The sequence below is a fragment of the Topomyia yanbarensis genome, chromosome 2, assembly GCF_030247195.1.
Source record: "Topomyia yanbarensis strain Yona2022 chromosome 2, ASM3024719v1, whole genome shotgun sequence".
NCBI classification, from domain to species: Eukaryota; Metazoa; Arthropoda; class Insecta; order Diptera; family Culicidae; genus Topomyia; species Topomyia yanbarensis.
In genome coordinates, this window is record NC_080671.1 from 189,066,629 (window position 1) to 189,088,995 (window position 22,367).

General features: G+C 38.5%; 2 protein-coding genes across 3 annotated transcripts in view; one reads left to right on the forward strand and one right to left on the reverse strand.

The window, feature by feature from the left end:
• Window positions 1–598: 598 nt before the first annotated feature.
• LOC131682482 (lanC-like protein 3 homolog) lies at window positions 599–2,192 on the forward strand. The gene is made up of 2 exons (XM_058963974.1): window positions 599–667; window positions 775–2,192. Exon 2 carries the CDS (start codon window positions 844–846, stop codon window positions 2,092–2,094), a length of 1,251 nt encoding a protein of 416 aa, XP_058819957.1. The 5' UTR covers window positions 599–667; window positions 775–843; the 3' UTR covers window positions 2,095–2,192.
• Window positions 2,193–2,411: 219 nt separating this feature from the next.
• Window positions 2,412–22,367, reverse strand: part of LOC131682483 (uncharacterized) — a 182,140-nt gene continuing 162,184 nt past the window's right edge. For both annotated transcript variants that reach the window (XM_058963975.1, XM_058963976.1), the window contains exons 2-4: window positions 14,903–15,461; window positions 3,486–3,582; window positions 2,412–3,422 (exon numbers count right to left, since the gene is read on the reverse strand). In XM_058963975.1, the coding sequence (XP_058819958.1) occupies window positions 2,446–3,422; window positions 3,486–3,582; window positions 14,903–15,461 (1,633 nt within the window). In that variant the 3' untranslated portion in view covers window positions 2,412–2,445. The remainder of the gene's footprint in view (window positions 3,423–3,485; window positions 3,583–14,902; window positions 15,462–22,367) is intronic.

A 22,367-nucleotide genomic window follows, 5' to 3' on the forward strand; every position in this document is an offset into this window, starting at 1 on the left:
CAAAATTATTTAAATCACCAGCAATCACGCCATCAACACTTTCCCAGTTAAACTCATTCCGGAACCGGTTCGGATTTCTGAATGGAGACAGTATCAAATGCAACAACCGATTCCGACTCAGAATCGGTTGTTGCATTTAATTTTGGAATCCATACTGACTCCATGCAGGATTGCCAACTAGGGGCAGATCACTTGTGATGCATTTTTAAAAATCAGCTAAATTAAATGCATTTCTTTCCATCAAAATGGAAATTCATAATGTATTTTGTGTTGCGTGCAATGTATTTTGCGTTGCGTGTAAGACGTCAAAACCCTACAAAAAACTAGCTCTACATTCAACAAAACGTCAAAGTGAATTAGCGTAGGACGTTTGCTAAAAAAAACTTTTCTGCGAGGGAGTGCAAAGTTGATGCAAAAATGGAAATTAAATACATTTTTACTAATTTGATGAAAATTTGTTCTAGAGTGATCTACCCCTAGATTCCGAATCAAATTCCGAATGGTTTGACCGGGTTGCTTCTAGCGCTATCTGTGGTCGTTCTCATCGCATGAATCGCCAATATAAATTAGTTGGACAATTTGGCATCCCTACCGGCAAATGTCCAACAGGCATGAAAAGAACAGCGAATCAAAACAAAACAAAAAAGTGGCAGTGAACGATCGATAGGTAATGATTTTTCGATGAAAAATTAATAATTTTCCGCTGTGTTTTTGGAGTCTTCTGCTAGAAATGTTCGCAATAAATCAAGTTTAACATCTTGTTGTGTGTTTTAGAGTCGAATATTCTATCGATTTTTCGTCAGTTTCTCACAACCGTGGCGGTTGTGCAACAACTCCAATAAGATGTCTGGCCCTGGAGGTCGCTTCTTTAAAAATCCGTTCCAGGATTATGTTGGTGGCCAGGTGGCAAAAAATGATGATCACATACGAGGACTCATACAATCGTACGTAAATTTAATTGTGGACAACACACGGCCTGGAAAAAATAGTGACCATAGGGGAGACTTGTACGTAGGCGATGCAGGTATTGCATACATGTTTTTAAGACTTCACGAAATGGGACTGTTCGGTGCGGATGCCCTGCAATACGCCAAACAGTATGTGGCGAACGCTAAAGGAAAAGCTATTCGGTATGCTGCTCGGGCAGAGGAGCGGTGTTCCTTCTTATGCGGAAATGCAGGAATCTATGCCGTTTCAGCAGCTATTTGCCATAAACTTGGACAACGGCAGGAAATGGATGAGGATCTCAGACATTTTGCCTCAGGGATAACCGTTTGCAAAAAAATCGACTTCAATAAAAATGGAAGCGATGAATTGCTCTTCGGAAGAGCTGGTTATTTAAGTGGTATTTATTGGCTGCATCAGACCATTGATAAGAGACTCTTTGCTCATGAAACATTAAGCGCTATCTCTGGAGTGATTATCGAGAGCGGAAAACGATATTCTACTACTCAAAGAAGTCCATTTCCGTTAATGTTTCACTGCTGGGGCGATGAGTATTTAGGAGCAGCTCATGGAGTATCTTCCATTATGCACATGCTGTTGGAGTCACCGCTTCAAGGAAATTTGAATAGCAACGAAATGGCGGCAGTTCGAGCTACTATCAACAGTCTTTTGTCTCTTCAGGATGCCGAGGGAAATTTTCCCGTGACACTACAAGACTATTTACAACGAACGAGAGATGAAACACTAGTTCACTGGTGTCATGGTGCTCCAGGGATCGTTTATCTGATGGCCAAAGCTTATATTGTGTTTAAAGATCAGAAATATTTGCAATCATGTGTTCGCTGTGCCGATCTTGTTTGGCGTAAAGGACTACTACGTAAAGGTCCTGGAATATGTCATGGTGTAGCCGGCAGCGGATACGTCTTCCTACTCCTCTATAGACTGACAGCAGACCCCAAGTACCTCCACCGAGCAATTAAATTTATGGAGTTTCTAACACACGAAGAGTTCATTAGATATGCGCGCAATCCCGATCGTTCTTTTAGCCTTTACGAAGGTTACGCTGGTACAGTGTGCTTCCTACTGGATCTACTGCGGCCGGAACGCGCCAGTTTCCCGTTCATGGATGTGTTCGAAGCCAAGTGTTAGATGAATGTCGGTTTTCTGGATGTTGATCAAATTTAGATGTGTCTCACGTAAATAAATTAATTTTATGATTCCTTTCACAACTTTGCACTGAAAAAAGTTTGTTTTATTTACATGGTACCAAATCTGAAATACGAATTGGAAACTTCAATATTTTGTCTCTAAATTCAAATTTTGCGTATCGGCTCTAAACCTCTAACTGTTATAGCCGTAACTATTGGATATGTTCTACGACAAAATAAATTAACGCACGAAATTGCAATTTTTTCAAAGGATTGTGATATTGCTGATGAAAATTGTAATGTATTTATTTACTGTTTTACTGAGCATAACTTAAAGCTTTAGCGAATAAGTTTAGTAAAAATCGTACGAAGCAATGGGACCTTCTGTGCTCATTTGTTGATGCTGTGAAACGTGACCAGTGTTTTCTAGCCCGGTTTTGGAGTAACCATTATTTGAATATCGATAGCATTCCTCACTCATATAACTTATCGCTTCGACATTCGAAGAATTAGTTCCGCCGGGAGGAATATAGTTCAAATTATAGCCATGTTGAAATGCACCGGATTCACTGGAGAAGCCGTAATTGACATCGTCACATGAATTATAGGTTCCTTGAGGTCTTTCATACTGATTAGATGTGCCGTTGTTGTTGTTCATGTAAATTGTATTGACGGATTTACTAGCTTTTTTACAGTTCAGTTTATTATCACAGTCATATCGCGCCCGTTGAGCATAGTCGTAATCGCAAAGTTTAGTAGTAGCTTCCTTTTTGATATTTCTCGTAATATCCGAAGCGTACGCTAAATTCGTTGCGCCATGAGTTGTATGCGTACTGACAGTTTTGTTCGTAAACCCGATACACTTTTCAAAAGTATTCGAACCTCCGCAAGATATGCTTTGTCCCAGGTAAGTATCGTTGAATGTATTTCCAGCTCCGCCAATGAAATAATCCGGTGCGAGTTGATTACATTTTTTATAAATGGCTCCACTTCCAAGATCCAGTAGTGTTGTCGCTGGCGCGATAATGTTGGCTGATTGCTGTGAACTGCTTCTCAAAGGTTGATCCAACAAGAAAATCTCTTCCGGTTGGAAATTTTCAATCGTGCTACCAGAACAGCTGGAAAAATCAGGTGGGTTCATGCAACTGGTAGTTTCATACGAATGGCTATTTGGTGCGTTCGCATGGCATGGCCACGTGGTTCCAGGTGTACTGGCGAAGCTGCTGTCCAGGTACGGAAAATTCGACTCCGGTGTATGAGTGCTTTTCGGGGCATTTGGGATTCTACAACAACACTGAACTTTGAAACAAGACCGGCATTTAGATTTTTCTGAAAATGAATGAAACGTAACTTTAATTGAGATATTTTATAGAGAGCATTTCTCATGTATACCAAGGCTTGCATCCGGAATCAACGGAGGTGGTTGCAAAATATCCGCTGATGGATGGTTGGCTGTGTTCGATTTACTTCCGTTTTTCAATTGCAGAAGCTGTTAAAATATATAGGAAAATCTTTTGATTTAATGTGATATATTTGATATCAGAAACAATATTGTATAATGCTTGTAAATAATTATAGTTTATTATTATGTTCAGCTAGCTAATACCCATCGCGCGTTGCTGCGACGTTCAACGAAATTAGAGGTTATCACAATTTGTTCCGAAGCACCATCTGCTAGGCAGATAATCCCTAACCAATAACACGCAAACACGCTCCATAACAAATGCCTACTATATGAAGAAATCCCACTAACTTGCATTTTCACGTTTCACCCCAATGTATGCATCAGCTTATCAGTGCAAGTGAATATAAGAAAGATTATTTTATTGCCTTCAACTTTACCGAAGACTGCAAATCTATCCAACTTACTTGGGAGAAGTTATTAAACTTTTAGTGAAGTGTTTGAGTCAGTTCTGCATGGGGCCTAACAGCACATGATGGTAAATCAGTGGTCAATTTCCACAAACTTTATTTTTTTGTGAAACAATGATTGGGTTTAACTGCCCTCCCCAATGTTTAGGGGTTTGACGGTATTGCAAACATCTTCAAGTATATTACGTGCATCAGTCCTACAGAACCTCTGATAGACATTTGCTTTAAGATGGTTATTGCATTACGCCTCGATAGTGGTGCATCGAGGAGACCGAGAGGGCTTGTGCGCCTTTTTTATGTTCTATGTTTCTTCATACCAACGCTAAACCACTGCAGTGGTCTGTGCGCGGTAGCGTGGCCGACTGGCGGGTCGACGTGGATTGACTTTTGCTATGTGCCGTGTTTGCAAATATTGTTCTATTAGTGGTATTCGTGGACGGGGCTCACAGTGGGTGTCATTGTGTGTCCATTTATCGGTCGACTTCGTCATATACCAATTAAATTCATTTAATAATTAAATTAATTTAATAAAGTAGAATAAGTAGAAACCTATTAGTTGTCGCTTTGTAATAATCGTAGTTTTGCGTACTAGTGTACAATTGTTATGTGCTAGTCGTATGTCTATCTATGTATGTGTTCGTCTGAGTATTTGTGACAGTTGAATCAGGGAATGGATGCAGAACTGGCGTATATGATAAAATAGTTGCTAACAGTTCTGGTGATCAATTTGAGCATTTGGTTCTATTCATTCGGGAAAGTCGGATTGGATAAATTAGTGTACAATGAATTTACCGACGCACGTGAGTCATCTATTCCCGGCCAGCATAGCATGATGAAAGTCTAACCGCATGCTATTGTCGTTAATGATAAATATACAACATTTGTTGCATTTCTATTCTACTTCATTAGTCTGTTTCTTTTGTACATCTTGCTTGCAGTTTGCTTTTCCATTATTTATGTATACCAAAATAGTATTGTTCAATTTATACACTTCTAATCAAGCTCTTTGCATCTTTTTTTTCTTTATTCGGCATGTTATGATTCCTTTTATTAGTATATCTCTACTATACGCAATTTATACTCATATATGCACAAACGCTCGTGGCCTCCGCGATAACACAAACCTGGCTACAAACACGACCATGCAATTGCAATAATCCACACCTACTTACGCCCGCGATTTCGCCTACATGAAAAAAACCCCGGTAGTTAAGTAAACGTAGCATCTTTAAACTTCTAAACGCGGTCTTAAACATTAACCAACCACTCGCGCGATCATGAAACGGTCACGTCCTAGCAGTCTGGACTAATGTCTTCAGTTGAACCAATCAAAAAAGTGACGCTCATATTCACTAAACAACACGTTCCATGGTGACATGACCTAGAACTCTAGTGATATGGGGAAACGGACTCTCTTCTACCATATGTACGATACACTAAAAATTAAGCATCAGACTCACTGTTCGCGCGCGATCGAACAAGAATACACACAACATCATTATAAAATCGAAATTATACACGCGAAGACACATACACGTGATAAATACGTTAATATACAAATGCTTGAGCCCTTCGCGACCATCCACGGTACCTCCACCCGCGATCTCGTAAACATTATAACATCCCGTTGATAAAGTGAATGTCTCAGCTCCTATAAATTTTCAAACACGGTCTCAAGCGTGAACCTAAAAACTCCCGCACTCGCACGATCATGAATTTGTCACTTACGGATGTTTCTATCCTTAATATCAGAAGACTAGGTTCATGCCTTCAACTGGATCAATTAAAAAAAAAAAAGAAAGCTCTCATATCCACTGGACACTACGTTACATCGTCGCTGTTGTGCTATCTTATGACAAACGCTATTTTAGGGGACACTGAGTTAGATATGCCACATTACTTGTTTGAAAAATCTCTACAAAGTGGCGTTTTCAGAATTTTGAAATTCTTCTTGGTTACTTAGATATAGCGTGAAACATGATGTGAAATTGTGAGTTTTTTGCTTCAAATCACTGTATCTAGAGATTTGCTCAAGTTATATTAAAGGTTTAGATGTTTTTATGTGTGAAAATGTCTGAGAAACGCAAAGGCCTAAACATATTCAAAGGAAAATTACACGAGTTGTGAGAAAAACACAGTTTTAGTTTTAAACTGGAAATAAAGCATATTTGGCAACACTGTAATCAAAAATAATATTTTTTTCTAGATTCCCTGACTCATTTCTTTCAAAATGCATTTCACCGATTGTTTATAAACCATATGAACGCAAAGATATGAATAAAAGTTAAAAATTGATGATTTTTTTCTATGGAAAATTTTCCATGCACGATTATGACACGTCATATAAATTTTGTCATCAATACACGCCTATGACACGTGTGAGTGAGACTTTTGTTTACATTCATAGTAAAAACTCGCAACATAGTCAACCGATTTTCGTAATGTTTGAGAGATTAATGCAGAATAGATAGAAGAATCAATTGTCTTCTTTGGATTGTTTATACGATTTATAAGTTTCAAGATATTCAATCTCAAACTTTAAAAATCGTTTTTCTCGAAATGTGCTAAATGGCGCTTGTCATAAGATAGCACAACAGCGACGACATGGCGACATGACCGAGAACTCTAGTGATATGGCGTAACTTACTCCCTGTCAGAATGTGAATTGTACACCGAAAACTATCAGAATGAAGGTCCGCGTGACCATCCAAGAACGCACGCGTATATAGGAATGGCACACTGTTACAAAATCCAGTCTTGTACACGCGAAGTCACATGAACGCGAGTACACGTGACAAACGCGTTAACATACGAACGCTTAACCCCTTCGCGATTAAAAACGCACTCCTACGTTCGCGATCGCGCAAGCTTAATAACACACCAGTAATAAGGAGAACGTTGGCACTTACGAAGTTTCAAACGCTGTCTCAAACGCGAACCTTCAAACGTCCGTTTTCGCGCGCTCGTGAATCGGTCACGTCTGGAAACCATTACTCTCTGTCCTAATAAATTAGGTCCATACATTCAGTAGGACCAATCAAAAAATAAAGCTCATATCCACTAGACAACACGTTCCATGGCGACATCACCGGGAAGTCCAGTGATATGGAAGATCTCACACTCTTTTAGCATCTTAGCCGTACACCAAAAATAAAGTATTAGATCCGCGGTCCGTGCGAAAATCCAAGAACACGCGAATATGCGAAAGGCACACGGTTATAAAATAGAATTTATACACGCGAAGTTACATACACGTTAGCACACGCGACATACAAACGCAGACGCGATCGAACACGTTAACGCACAAATGCTCGAGCTCTTCGCGATGATACATGCGGTCGCGAGTCCCTACGCCCGCATATATCTGAACCGCACAATGAACATCACATTCAGAATCACCGCCCGCTACAATTGGCCTAAAGCAGTGTTTTAGTGGGCGACATTGCCTGTCTCGTCTGCAAATTGTAGTATATGATTCTGACGGGGAGCTCTTCCGAGAACCCGAATCTACAGCTCCAGTAACTCTCGAAAAAAAAAAACAATGATTGGGTTTAACTGGGTATGTTTGCAACTATTTTAGTACATGATATGAGTCATCTTCTGACTACAACATTTTAGTTCTCATTTCACCGCATACAGGGTGCCAAAACTAATTCAACTTCATGTATGTATATGATTTATGGACTCCCAAACGGCTTAACCGATTGCTGTAAAAATTTATACATACATGCAGAAAAAAATCAGTGAAAATAAACTAGATTTGGTTTTAAATATCATTTTTCCCGTTTGATATAGTGATAAACAAGATTCAGGTGTGATTCAATCAATGCTGTTGCTTGAAATTACCAACAAATTCATTTGTTGGCATTTAAATAGTTTCAATAAATATTTCGTTTGAAACAACAAAATTATGATAAGTTTAACCGAACAAATAAGTTCGAAGAAACAAAAACAAATCTTTGGTATTAACCAAAGGAGAGAACAACCAAAATTTAGTTGAAATCAAACAAAGATTCTGTTGGTTTTTAACAAAGGGATCAGTTAGATTTAACAAAGTTTATTTTGATTCAACAATGTTTCTATTTAAAAGGTAAACAGAAGTATTTGTTGAACTAAACCAAATATATGCTCATAACAGTTTTTGCAACCGACCGAGACGGTTGTGCCTCCAGGTGGAAGGATTTGTTCTCGAGAGAGTGACGGAGTGCGAGACGCTGTATGCGTTATTGTGGGAGAGAGAGAGACCAGTTTGTTAAGTGTGAGTCGACAGTTGATACGTCGGAGGCGTGGTCAACGGCATCCTCGACAAGTGGTGTTTTGACAGCAAACCGCGGGTAGACGAATTTGCCTACCGCGGTGGCAGAGATCGACAGTGATCGTGCCTGTACACACAGAAAAAAATATAGTGTATTGGTGTCGTCGGGCAATTCTAATCGACGAGAGGGAAGCGTCACAGGTAGACCCATTTGCTCTATTTGTCTACCGCAGAAGTGGTACGACGAATAAGGAAAACAAGTGGCACTGAAAAGTGCCGCATCGACAGTGGGATTTTCGCAGCAAGCCACAGGTAGCCACATTTGTCTACCAAGGTGGTGGAAACGGAGAGAGCGCGCTTGTGGTGGTGATACCGACGAGCAGCTTAATCGGAGAGAGTTTTGAAGTGTTGCAGGTAGGACTATTTCTCTACTGAAGAAGCAACGCGACGAAGAAGAACAGCAGGTGTCACATTGTCAAACAACGGGCACCGAGTTTACAACGTAACACATGAGGTGTGTTCTACAGGTATAACAGGTATATTTTTCATTCCTTTTTGTGATAGTTTTTCTTGCTAGGTAAAATGGATGAAGAGATGGGAGAACGAGTAACAGACCCTCCCCCTAAGCCTTATGCTGAAAATGTAAATCCGACTAGAATTAAAATTTACCCAGAGTCGTCAACGGGACCATGGATTGTATTTATTAGGCGTAAAGTAAAGGCGCTAAATATTATTCAAATTTCTAAAGATTTGACTTCGCGATTCTCGGATGTAAAAGAGATCGTCAAAGTCAATAAAGATAAAATACGCATTGTCGTTGGTAGTTTCAAACAAGCCAATGCAATTGCTTCTTGCGAGCTTTTTACGCGTGAGTATAGAGCGTATATTCCTTCAAAGGAAATTGAAATTGATGGGGTCATCACAGAATCGAGTTTGACTGTTGATGACTTAGTTAAGCATGGGGTTGGTCGTTTCAAAGACACCATACTTAAAGACGTAAAAATACTTGAATGCAAGCAATTGCATTCAGTATCACACGAAGGAGATAAAAAAGTTTATCGACTGTCTGACTCATTTCGAGTGACTTTCGCTGGGTCTGCGCTGCCCAACTATGTCATTATCGATAAGATTCGTCTCCCTGTTCGCCTTTTTATCCCTCGTGTAATGAATTGCCTTAATTGCAAACAGCTTGGCCACACAGCCACTTACTGTTCCAATAAGGCACGGTGTGGCAAATGTGGGGGTTCTCATCAAGAGGATACATGTAATGAAAATTCAGAAAAATGTTTAATGTGCGGAGAAAACTCACATGAGGTCCCTGCATGCCCCATTTATAAATTGCGTGAGGATAAAATTAAACGATCCTTGAAGGAGAGGTCTAAGCGCTCCTATGCAGAAATGTTGAAAAATGCTACCCCTAAACCCATCTTCTTAGAAAACACTTACACATCTCTATTTTCGGAACAGTCTGACTCTGACGGAGCGTGCGAAGGTACATCATTTGTTTTACCCGGAAATTCCAGAAAAAGAAAACAGTCTTCTTTTCCCAAGCTGCCAAGCAAGGGCCTTAAAATTTCTCCACCAATAGATAAACTGCGCCCAAAACCGAAAAATTCCGATTCAAAACCGAAATCAATTCCGCCCGGTTTTGGGAACGTACAATCCAAACAGAACACCATTACTGGAAATAATAAAATTTCGACTTCCTCTGAGCCTCAGCCGGGGGTAGGATTATTGAAATTTTCTGAAATTGTTGATTGGATTTTTAAAGCATTCAATATTTCTGAACCACTAAAGAGTATACTTTCAGCTTTCCTCCCAACAATTAGAACATTTTTAGAGCAGCTGATTGCTCAATGGCCCATCCTTGCAGCGATTGTATCTTTCAATGGGTAATTCACCTCCTCCAATGAAAGATTCCATCACTGTTTTACAGTGGAATTGCAGAAGTATCATACCTAAAATTGATTCCTTAAAAATTTTACTGCATAATTTAAAATGCGATGCTTTTGCTCTATGTGAAACATGGCTTACCTCAAACATTAATTTCAACTTAAATGATTTCAACATTATTCGCCTAGACCGAGACACCCCGTATGGAGGAGTGCTTCTAGGAATTAAAAAGTGCTATTCTTTCTATAGAATTAACATCCCCTTGTTTGCGGGCATTGAGGCTGTAGCTGTCCAAACGAACATTAAAGGCAAAGACATGTCTATCGCTTCTATATATATACCTCTCAAAGTTCAAATTGGACAACGTCAAATTTTTGAGGTAGTGGAATCCATGGCTGCTCCGCGTCTGATACTGGGAGACTTCAACTCGCACGGAGTATTGTGGGGTTCCCTCTACAATGATAATCGATCCTCTTTGATTTACAATGTTTGTGACGAATTTAATATGACAGTTTTAAATACTGGCGAAACAACACGCATCCCCAGACCTCCTGCACGTCCAAGTGCATTAGATCTATCTCTGTGCTCGACATCACTTCGGTTAGACTGCACGTGGAAGGTTGTACCTGATCCTCATGGTAGCGATCATTTGCCAATCGTTGTTTCAATTAACAGTGAATTAGGCCTTACGAATTCAATCAATGTTCCTTATGACTTAACACGAAATATTGATTGGAAAACATACGAAACATTAATTTCCACTTCTCTTGCTTCGACAGAAGAGCTACCCCCTACCGAAGAATATGAATTCCTAGCGGGTTTAATTATTGAAGCAGCAGAACAAGCCCAAACGAAATGCAATCCTGGAATGACAATAAATAGACGGCCCCCTAATCCTTGGTGGGACAAAGAGTGCTCTGATGCATATGAAGCTAAACAAGTTGCCTACAAAGAAATTATGAAACAGAAAGGGGGTATACGTGAGAACTTTGAAAATTATTTCATTTTGCAAAACAAATTTGACAGTATACGTCGTGCCAAAAAATCTAGTTATTGGAGACACTTCGTTAATGGCTTGTCAAGAGAAACATCAATGAGTACTCTTTGGAACACAGCCAGAAGAATGAGGAATCGAAACGTGACTAATGAAAGCGAAGATTTTTCGAATCGTTGGATATTTAATTTTGCCAAGAAAATTTGTCCCGATTCTGCTCCTGCGCAGAAAATCACTCGCGATGCTCCCACAAGTAACGATTTCATAGATTCGCCTTTGACAATGATGGAATTCTCAATTGCACTCCTCTCATGCAACAATAATGCTCCGGGACTAGACAGAATTAAATTCAACTTGGTGAAGAATCTGCCTGACCTAGCAAAAAGACGCTTGTTGAATTTATTCAATAAGCTTCTTGAGCAGAACATTGTCCCGCACGACTGGAGACAAGTGAGAGTTATCGCTATTCCAAAACCGGGAAAACCAGCCTCCGATCATAACTCGTATCGACCGATTGCAATGTTATCCTGCATCAGGAAATTGTTGGAAAAAATTATCCTACGACGTCTCGACAATTGGGTTGAGGCGAACGGCTTGCTATCAGATACCCAGTTTGGTTTTCGGAGGGGAAAGGGAACGAATGATTGTCTGGCGCTACTTTCGTCAGAAATCCAACTAGCTTATGCAAAAAAAGAACAAATGGCGTCTGTGTTCTTAGACATAAAAGGAGCATTCGACTCTGTTTCCATTGATGTTCTCTCAGAGAAACTACATCAATGTGGTCTTTCACCAATATTAAATAATTATTTATACAACTTATTGTCAGAAAAGCACATGCATTTTTCATATGGCGATTTGGCAACATTCAGAATAAGTTACATGGGCCTCCCACAAGGTTCTTGTTTAAGCCCCCTTCTCTACAATTTTTACGTGAATGATATTGATAATTGTATTGTCAGCCCATGCACTCTAAGACAACTTGCAGATGATGGCGTGGTTTCTGTTACAGGACCAAAAGCCTTAAATTTACAACAACCACTGCAAGATAGTTTGGATAATTTATCAAGTTGGGCTTTGAAGTTAGGCATCGATTTCTCTACGGAGAAAACAGAGTTGGTTGTTTTTTCAAGGAAGCGTGATCCAGCTCAGCTTCAGCTTCAGTTGGTTGGTAGAACGATAGCCCAAGTCCTGACTTTTAAATACCTTGGAATTTGGTTCGATTCTAAAGGCACATGGGGAGGCCACATTAGGTATCTAATAACGAAATGCCAACAAAGGATAAATTTTCTGCGAACAATAACTGGATCATGGTGGGGTTCTCATCCAAGTGACATGATAAGATTGTATCAAACAACAATACTTTCAGTAATGGAATATGGGTGCATCTGTTTCCGTTCAGCTGCGAACACTCACATTATTAAACTGGAACGGATACAGTATCGCTGTTTACGAATTGCCTTAGGTTGCATGCAGTCGACCCATACGATGAGTCTTGAAGTACTAGCGGGAGTTCTTCCTTTAAAAGACCGATTCTGGGATCTTTCTTCTCGTTTACTTATTCGATGTGAGGTTATGAACCCACTGGTAATTGAAAATTTTGAAAGACTTGTCGAGCTTCAACCCCAAACCAGATTCATGACAGTGTATTTCAATCACATGTCACAAGAAATAACGCCTGCTAGGTATGTTCCCACATACGTCAATATACTAGATATTCCTGAATCCACTTTATTCTTCGACACGTCCATGCAAGCAGAGATTCGTGGAATTCCGGATCATCTACGCTCGCGGGAGATCCCTAAAATATTCACAAGTAAATATCAACACATAGACTGCCTTAAAATGTTTTACACTGATGGGTCACGAATCAGTGAGGCCACTGGTTTCGGTATTTTCAACAATAATTTTTCAATTTCTCTCAAACTTGCAGAACCCGCCTCTGTTTATATAGCGGAACTAGCAGCAGTTCACTATAATTTGCAAATAATTAATACTTTACCCCCGAACCATTACTTTATCCTCACTGATAGTCTCAGCACAATTGCAGCTCTACGCTCAAAGAGGATTGATAATCACGATCCATTCTTTTTGGGGAAGATACGAGAATCTCTGAGTAACCTGACAAGAAAATGTTATAAATTTACCCTAGTGTGGCTCCCCGCCCATTGCTCTATTGCGGGGAATGAGAAAGCTGATAATTTAGCCAAGATTGGTGCACTAGATGGTGAAATATATGAAAGACCCATCGCTTACAATGAATTTTATAGCGCTTCTCGACAGAGGACACTTGCTAGTTGGCAAACATCTTGGGACAATGGAGATATGGGACGATGGCTACACTCAATTACCCCTAAAGTATCAACGAAGGCATGGTTCAAAGGATTGGATGTAAGTCGGGACTTCATCCGTGTGATGTCTAGGCTCATGTCCAATCATTATACTTTAGATGCGCATCTCCGTCGTATTGGGCTCGCTGAGGGTAATCATTGTGCTTGTGGAGAAGGTTACCATGACATTGAGCATGTTGTTTGGTCCTGCACTGAATATCGTGAAGCCAGATCACAATTAGTAGATTCTTTACAAGTCCGAGGAAGACCAATCCATGTTCCTGTTAGAGACATCCTGGCGTATCGCGATCCTCTATACATGGAACTTATCTATCATTTTCTAAAAACAGCGTCTGTCAAAATTTAATTAAATTCATCTCCTCATACTCTCATCCAAGGCTAATCATTCACCAATTAAAGGAACCTAGAATATTTAGTTTTTAAATTTAGACAATAACAGAAAAAAAAGTAAATAGATCAGTATGAAATACAACAATGTAAGGAAAAAAGCAAACAATAAAGTGATTTCAGTGTTAGTTTTAGACAAAGTACTAGTATAGTTAAAATTAGTCTTAAGGATTTTTGTAACGTGCTATGTAAAAAAAGAAACTGGCGTAAAAAGCTATTGCAAATGCCGTGTCAAATAAACGTATGAAAAAAAAAAAAAAAATATATGCTTTCAAGAAACGCCCACTTCAGTTTGAAACAGTCATTCGTCACGGTTTAAATTCAACTAAACGTTTTGTTGATTCAAAAAGGACTGATTCTTCTGGGTATGGGACTAGGAATCGTAGGTGGGCCGATTGAGTTTTCAAAAGTTTTTTTTCAGGGCAGTCTAGTGTACCCTCATATCGAAATTAAAATTGTAGTTCTACGTTAAAATGGCATATTTCCCCCAAACAGCATCCTGCGGATTGTTTCTAGGCCAAATAATATCGGAGGTATGAGCAAAAGATGTTCCATTTTTAAGTACAGCAATATGGCCAGGGACTGCAGAATGTCACTCAGTTGAGTTTATAAAACAGCTAAACAAAAATATTGTATGCCTTAGCAGGGTCTCGATTCTCGAAACGTATACTAGGTTGTATAGTACGGCATAGCAATGCAATATTGAAATACCGTCATCATCATTATAGCTTTAAGCGAAGACTGCTTATCAAGAAGACTGGCAACTCTGTCCAGAATCTGGAGGCAATAACAGCAACGCCACTTGCGGGTGAAGGTAGTACTTCCCATAGTGATACACACACATATACACTTTTACATTAAGCTTCCTACCTTTCTTCAATAGAGGCGCTGTAACCTCTGTCGCTTCTCGTTTGTATGGGGGAAGGACAGAGATATCAGTCTTCTTCATATGTAGTCTTCGCTTTAAGATCCTAGGCTTTAGGATGCTTTCAGAGCAATTACAGAAGAAATTTTCTCACTTTTTCTTGCCCGGTTCACGTTTCAAACACCTATTGCTTACCTTATTTCCCAATGCAGCATCCCGTAGCAGCATAACTGACATCTTTTTCGTTTTACCACACGCCCCAACTAGTTTCCTTGTTTCTCCAGAAGTTTTCGACTCGGGTTTTGGGTGATCATGGGTTCCTTTAGCCTGGAAGAAAATCGCCTTCTCCGTATGCCGCCAGTAGTGTGTCACGGGGTATCCGCAGTGACCTCGACAGGCCAGTATTTCGAGGCGACCGTTTTTGCAGTTACGATTGGGGCAAGCGCGTCCCTGCTGTTTCCTGCGGGCTTTATCGCATATTGCTGGTCGCAGGTGTATTTGACTCCCGTTCGGAAGACGGCATCGTGTCGAGCAGATCAGAACACCGAGGCAGCTTTTCTTCAGGATGCTTACGTTGTGGTTGTTGGTGTTTCGCATCGCCCAGCCGGAGATGTGCTTTCGCGCTTGGTCGTCCGTTAGGACGTACACATACCGGCAGTGGCCATCGGCCCACTCGTGAAATTTGTCGTAACAAATATCCTGAACGAAGGGTATGTGGGCGTCATTTATGTCCCACTCTAATGACATATTTTGCCTGAAACGAATTTGATATGGTGATAGTTATATTGAATTATGGGTGGGTTTATTACGCTCATTAAAATAATATTTTTGATTTTGTTCCATTTTTTGTCATTTTTCATATAAAAAAGTCTATGCAATCATTCTGAAAACCGACTGCTTAACCCAGGCCCACAGGACCGAGTCTCATATTCCATTCGACACAGTTCGTCGAGCTCGAAAAATGTGTGCGTGTGTGTATGTATCAAATAATGTTGTTCACTTTGCTCAAAGATTTTTATTGAATTTTATTTGGATCGGAGTTCTGGTTCCGGACTTACGGCTTGAAGAGTGCGGCCACATATCAAATTTCCATATAAACCGGTAATCTATTTCTCCGGAATAGCTGACTCGATTTTCACAAGCTTATTTTTAAATGAAGGTATAGTATCCTTACGAAGGTAGCCAACGGAGTGGTGTCGTGAACTGAATTGGGTTTAGTACTGACACTAGGATGCGAGAGACGAAAAACCTGCCTGCGGCAAATCAAATGGATACTGTCAGACTAAAAGCAGCAATCTGCGCCGATCCGCTTGGTTTTTATTCTGACATCATCCCTTTAGTTTGCTGATAGCAGGTTTCTCGCATATCGCATCCTGATATCAGTGCCAGCCCAAGCTCAGCTTCACACAGCACAGTCGCCTAACTGCTATCGAATTTCATGCGGATCGAATCTACGATTCCAGAGTAGGGTGTCCCAAAATGACATCATGTTAAAAAGTCATCGGGTTCACATCTTAATTGAAAGGTTAAGGTACAGCCGTCATTCGCTGGTTGGGCCACACCCTCTGTCCAACTTACGTATTTGATTCGCTAGTAAACAATAAACTATTACCAAATAAACAAAAATATGGATAAAAAGTACAAACACAAATAATTGCATTACAATGCCAGGTTAATTTCACGTAATCTGTATCCTCTTATTTAATAATTTGACTAGTATATCGCAGTTTCCCAAGAGAATTTTTGGGTATATTTTATATATCAGTTCCATCGCCTACTACGATTACTTGCAAACATTTTCTTAAACCTATATTCATTTTTATGTTTGTGTTGAACCAGTGAATAATACTATGTTTTTCTTCTGTCAAAATATAACGTTAAATTTAAACTAGGAGCTCAAGTATCATTCTTTTATTTCGGCGTAAAGTAACCCCCTATGACGGTACATAATACGTGTGACATCTTAGTACTGCGAGAGCTCGCTCCAGAAATTATATTACAAATTGTTTTTTTTTAAATATTTTTCTTCATTAAAGGCAAGTAAAAAGATTTTTATATTGAAAATTGCAACTGTCGAAAAAAATATCTATTCAAATTGATCTAATTCTCATTATTGAAAAATAAAAAAAAACATATTTTATGTGTCTATCATAGAGAAATGAATCGAAAAATAATTATAAATATTAATAATTAATAACAATAAATGAAGAAGTTTTCTGAATATTACATCAACATTGCAGGGTGAACTTAAACTTTTGTCTGGTAGTGTGTGTATGTGATCAACAAATGCACATCGGTTATTCGGAGATGCCCGAACCGATTTTCTCAAACTTAGTCTCATACGAAATGTACAACGTTCCTATAGACTGCTATTGAATTTCATTGAACTCCGACTGGCGGTTTCGGAATTGTGGGTTGAAGAGTGCGGTCACGCATGAAATTTCCATATAAATCAAAATCAGCATATTATCTAAGAGATGCAAAACTTTATAAAATGTGTTCTAAATTGTTCGGATTTATAGTTTCAGCCTACTGATGCCCAGTCAAACGCACGTTGACCACTTCGGACACCTTCGGTGGAATCGGAAGCTTCGTGAATGTTTCAAAGTTTATGAATTGCATTTACATCTGTTTCTTAGAAATGTCTGACTCGATTTTCTCTCTTCTTAAAAGCTACAGCATCCTCATTAACTACTGTTAAATTCCATTGGAATCGGAGTTCTGATTCTTATGATACGGGTTGAAGTATGCAGTCACATGCGAAATTTCCATATAAACCGGTTTAATCATTATATCTAAATGATGCAACACCAATTTAAATGAGTTTTAAATTACTTAAAATTGTTGGTCCTGATCAGTAATTGCAAATCAAAGTATCTGTGACCACTTTGAGAACCATTAAGGATTCTGGATGATCCGAAGAATTGGCCAAGTTCCGAAATTAGAGTCACACCTGTTTCTCATATATTGCTGAATCGATTCTTACAATCTTAGTCTTAAATGAAGGGTATAGTATTCACATTGATTGCTACCGAATTTCATTTGAACGAAGCATTTGTTCCGGAATTTAGTAAAAGTATTCGATCACACGTGAATGCCCTATATATTTTGCCTCTCTCCTATAGAAAGGTTATGCAATCGTTCTGAAAATCGTCTCTTTAACAGAGGCTCGGAGGGCCGAAATTCTTATACCATTCAACTCACTTTGTTGAGCTCAGCAAAAGTGTGTGTGTGCGTATGTGTTTATGTGTATGTATGTCACCAACAATCACAAATCGCTTGCTCGGAGATGACCGAACCGATTTTCTCAAACTTAGTTCCAAATGAAAGGCACAGGTTGCCATTGGATTTAATTGTGATCCGACATCCGGTTCCGCAGTTACTTGTTGAGAAGTACGGTTATACAGTATATCCCCATATAAACTGATTAGAGCTTCCATCCCGGGAATTTATTTCCCGGGAATCCCGGGATTTTTGGATTTCCCGGGATTCTCGATTCCCGGGAAATTATGTTTTCTCATTCCCGGGATTCGGGAATCCCGGGAAAAAGATTTTTAATTTATTCCAAAAGGCTTAGGTTCTGCAAATGAAATTCTGTAGGAAATATTTTGACCGGTAAACATTTGGGGTGCGTAGTGATTGCAAATTATGCTTTTTCAACTGATTTTCAGATCAATGGAATATATAGCTTAAGCTCCAAGATGTTTTTTTGTGATTTTTTCAAGTCCAAGGCTTACTCAAGCCACTGCTAAAGAATGTGCGTATTTTCATGCAAAAATGGATGAATTTTCCGGCCGTTGTTCCGAAGCATTTCCTTACAGTAGCGTTAGCGGAGCGCAAAATATCTCTTCAAACGATGAGCCGACTAATCAGATTTTTTAACCGTTCTTTTAACAGTTTATTTTAATAGTTAGATCTTAAATGAAAGGGCCTGCAAACACAACTTAGTTATGGAAATAGTGTTACTTTCTTAAAAAATCAATCACCGTTTGTGTTAAAAATTGTTTGTAGAGGTATTGTGCTTAACTCAAACGCTATTTAAAATAAGAAATGTTTCTAGAGCATCTGCAACAATATTTGGTCGGATCATCGAATGCATACTTCGTATAATTTATTTTACCGGAACTGTAATATCTGCTTTATCGTGAATTTTGCATGCCCGGATATTTAAATTTTTGGATGTATAAAAAAGTAATACAGAATGCTGTATCCGTCATGTCATGTCATATCATTCGCGTTCAAACTCTTTGAAAGTCGCTTTCAAAGACGCACGCTGGATTTGTGAAGGACCTTAAAATCAAGAAATTCAGATTCTGACAGATACTCGCTCGTAACAGGAAATCGATGGTAGACTTCGCCCATCGCAGCACATTTCGTCCATTATCTGCTTGATTTTGATTCATACTTAATTCGCAATGAAGCTGATCTTAATGTGACGGAAAAGGATTCATGTTTTCTAATTTTATCGAAAATAATTGCACACTACCCTGAAGCAGCTCAATCATTTCATTCAAGATTACCAAAGAAGGTGGTTTGCATTAAGTTAACATTCCATCGAAATGTTCTGATACGCATTCCAATTTTGGACAGTAACTCCAGCAGATGCGTTTAGTATATTGTCCCAATTATAATCCTAATTACCAAATTTAAGTTGTACATATACCCAAGAAACATCTTTAATAGAAGCTGATGTTATTCAAACTGAATGACGAGTTATCAAATGATTCAGTGATGTATACTACACCCAATCGGCATCTTCTGACAACTGCTTTTAAGACAGATATACATGCAATCAAACGAGTATGAAAACTTTTCAATTTTACCTTTTGTTTTCAAAAAAATGATCCACTTTTTTATTTTTTTCCATATTCCCGGGATCCCGGGATTTCCCGGGAAATTTCATATTTATTTCCCGAATCCCGGGAAGCTGAAAACCGTCGGGAAATGGAAGCTCTAAAACTGATACCAGCATGATATCTGGATCAGCGGTTCTCAACCTTTTGAGAACGAAGGACCCTTTCAAAATTAACCTAGGTTGTTGCGGACCCTCTACAATTTAATATCGATTTTGCATGTTTTTAATATATTATTTTCAATCAATTAAGGTGTTATATACAAAGTTGGAATTCAAAAAATTGAAAAAAAAATTATTGAATATTCTGAAAGTACATACTTTTGAAAATATCTGTGTGAAATTTCATCCAGATGGGAGCACTACATTTTAAATTATAGCCGTTTGCAGCGCGCTGGTTCTTCCACGAATGAAGTTAAAACAAAACTTCAAACGCAATTATTTCGGAATGAAGTTTTTTGAAAAGTACCGTTGTGGTGAACGTGATATCTTAAAAACTATCAGATTTTCATAAACTTTTTTTTGAATTGTTAAAATTTCGATCCCTTGCAATGAATTTTTGTTTGAAATTTTTAACATCACAACACTCAATTTTTTGGTCAACATGTTTTTTGCAAGAAAAACTTTTTCTATTGGGAAACCGATCCGTTCAAGTACACCACAATACATTTTTCTTCAATAACCTTTTTAGTTTTTGGATTTCAGTTGAGTGGTTCGGCTTGGAGAGCGTTTACCTCAAACCTCTGCCAAAAAAACATGCTTCGGGGGATGGGTCATAACTCCGAAAACCTTGAATATATTTTTTTAATTCAAATTGTTTTTTCTATCTTCGAAAGTGGTACCAACGAACAGTCTTTCGCTTATTAAAAAATGCGTAAAATACTTTAAAAAAATCACGAACTTAGCTCTCTTTTTTCCGCAACTTTGTATATAACCGCTTAACAAAAAGCTTGAAATTTCTATATGCATCCGAAAAACATATTTTTCTTCGTGGACACCCAGAAACTGCTTCACGAACCCCTAGTTGAGAATCGCCGATCTAGATGATGCAAAGCTTCTTAAAATGAGTGTTAAATTACTTAGATTTACAAGCCCGTAGTCGCTTTGATCACATTGGCCACCTAGGACTGTCTATATGTCCCGGAGAACTTGCCAATGTTCAGAGTTAATTTCACACATATTCCTCAGAAAATTCTTACCGATTTCCTCCATCTTTCAAATTTGAAATGATTAATGCAATGCAATTAGCTGCTATTAAATTTCATCCCGATCTGACTTTTAGTTCGTCAACCTAATCTAAGCCTGACTTAAATAGATATTCTGGATTTTAACAGAGGTGTTGGGCAAGGTGTTACTCCCTCACATATCGTACAAACTCAAGAGTACAACCCCTTAAGGTTGCACAGAGAATGCGTAAAATTCGCAAACGAAAAAAGCAGTTTTTTTCCACACCGTATGTCAGATCTTCATAACAATCAATCAGCAGTACAGTAACAACATTCTACATACGCTGATTGATTTTTATGAAGATCTGACATACGGTGTGGAAAAAAACTGCTTTTTTCGTTTGCGAATTTTACGCATTCTCTGTGCAACCTTAAACCGCCTCAGATCCCACTCCATCAACCGCTCCCCACCGTCAGGCTACCGACCATTCCACCACTTACATACCCATAACTCTCTTATTCCCATCGCCTTCACCCGCCAGGCATACCAAAATAAGCCGGTGTGGTGTCTCTGAGTTGTTTCTTTTTCATCACGTTCACCCACCCACCCTCGCCTGTCAAAATAAGTTAGCAATGAAACACCATTGGACTAATGCTGATTAAGCTTATTAAGTATGGTAAATATTTTGTGTTTCAAGTGTTTCAGGTGTACTAAGAATGTACTAGACATTTCCACAATTGGATTGAATATAACAAGCTATGGAATAATAGTTTGGAGAAATGAGAAAGGGACAATTGTTTTTTTCAATTTACTTACTGCAATGTCATTAATTTCAGAATACTTCCAAAGTTCAACCGATCTATCGTCGTTTTGAGAGTAGTTTTCATTCAATGTATTCAAGAATATATTTTTTCGCACAGGATACTTAAACGAATTGCTTAGAACTATCTTGTTGGCAGCGATGAGATCATTGCCGTTGATGAACAATTTACGTACATATTCGAAGCATGTTAGAACTGCCAATCAATGTAATTTAAGAATCACTCATTTTAAATAATCTAGTTGGTCTAATTGAGTAACTCAAACTTCAAGATAATCAATACAATTTATGATAAAAAATTCTCTATTAAAATTACTGCATTTTTACGGTTGTAAACTAATACGGGACATTTCACGGGACGCATTGTCACGCGAAACATTTGACCAAAAAGTGGGATTGTCCATCCAAACAAAATATCCCAATATTTAAAATTAAAACGTTAGTTTTTGGGGGGAACAATCAGCAATTATTTTGACACTACTTGAAAATCATATTATCATTTATGGGTCATCACTCATTCCACATTTTAATTCATTCCAAATTTTTTTCTTGCATTTTTTAGCTAAAAATAATTGAGACGTATGTTTTGTTTTGGCTGAACATGATATTTTTTCATGTTATTAGTCTTTGAAATTTATAAAATAACGTTCATAAAGTTGAATATTTTTTAATCATTGATAACTCGGAAACGATTCAATATATGGAAAAAATATTAAAAAACAAAACTTGCGCTTTTGAATGAGCTTACAGAAAAAAATTACAATTTTTTCGTTATACATCTTATAAAATCTGCAATTATTAGAAACAGATTGAATTTTTTT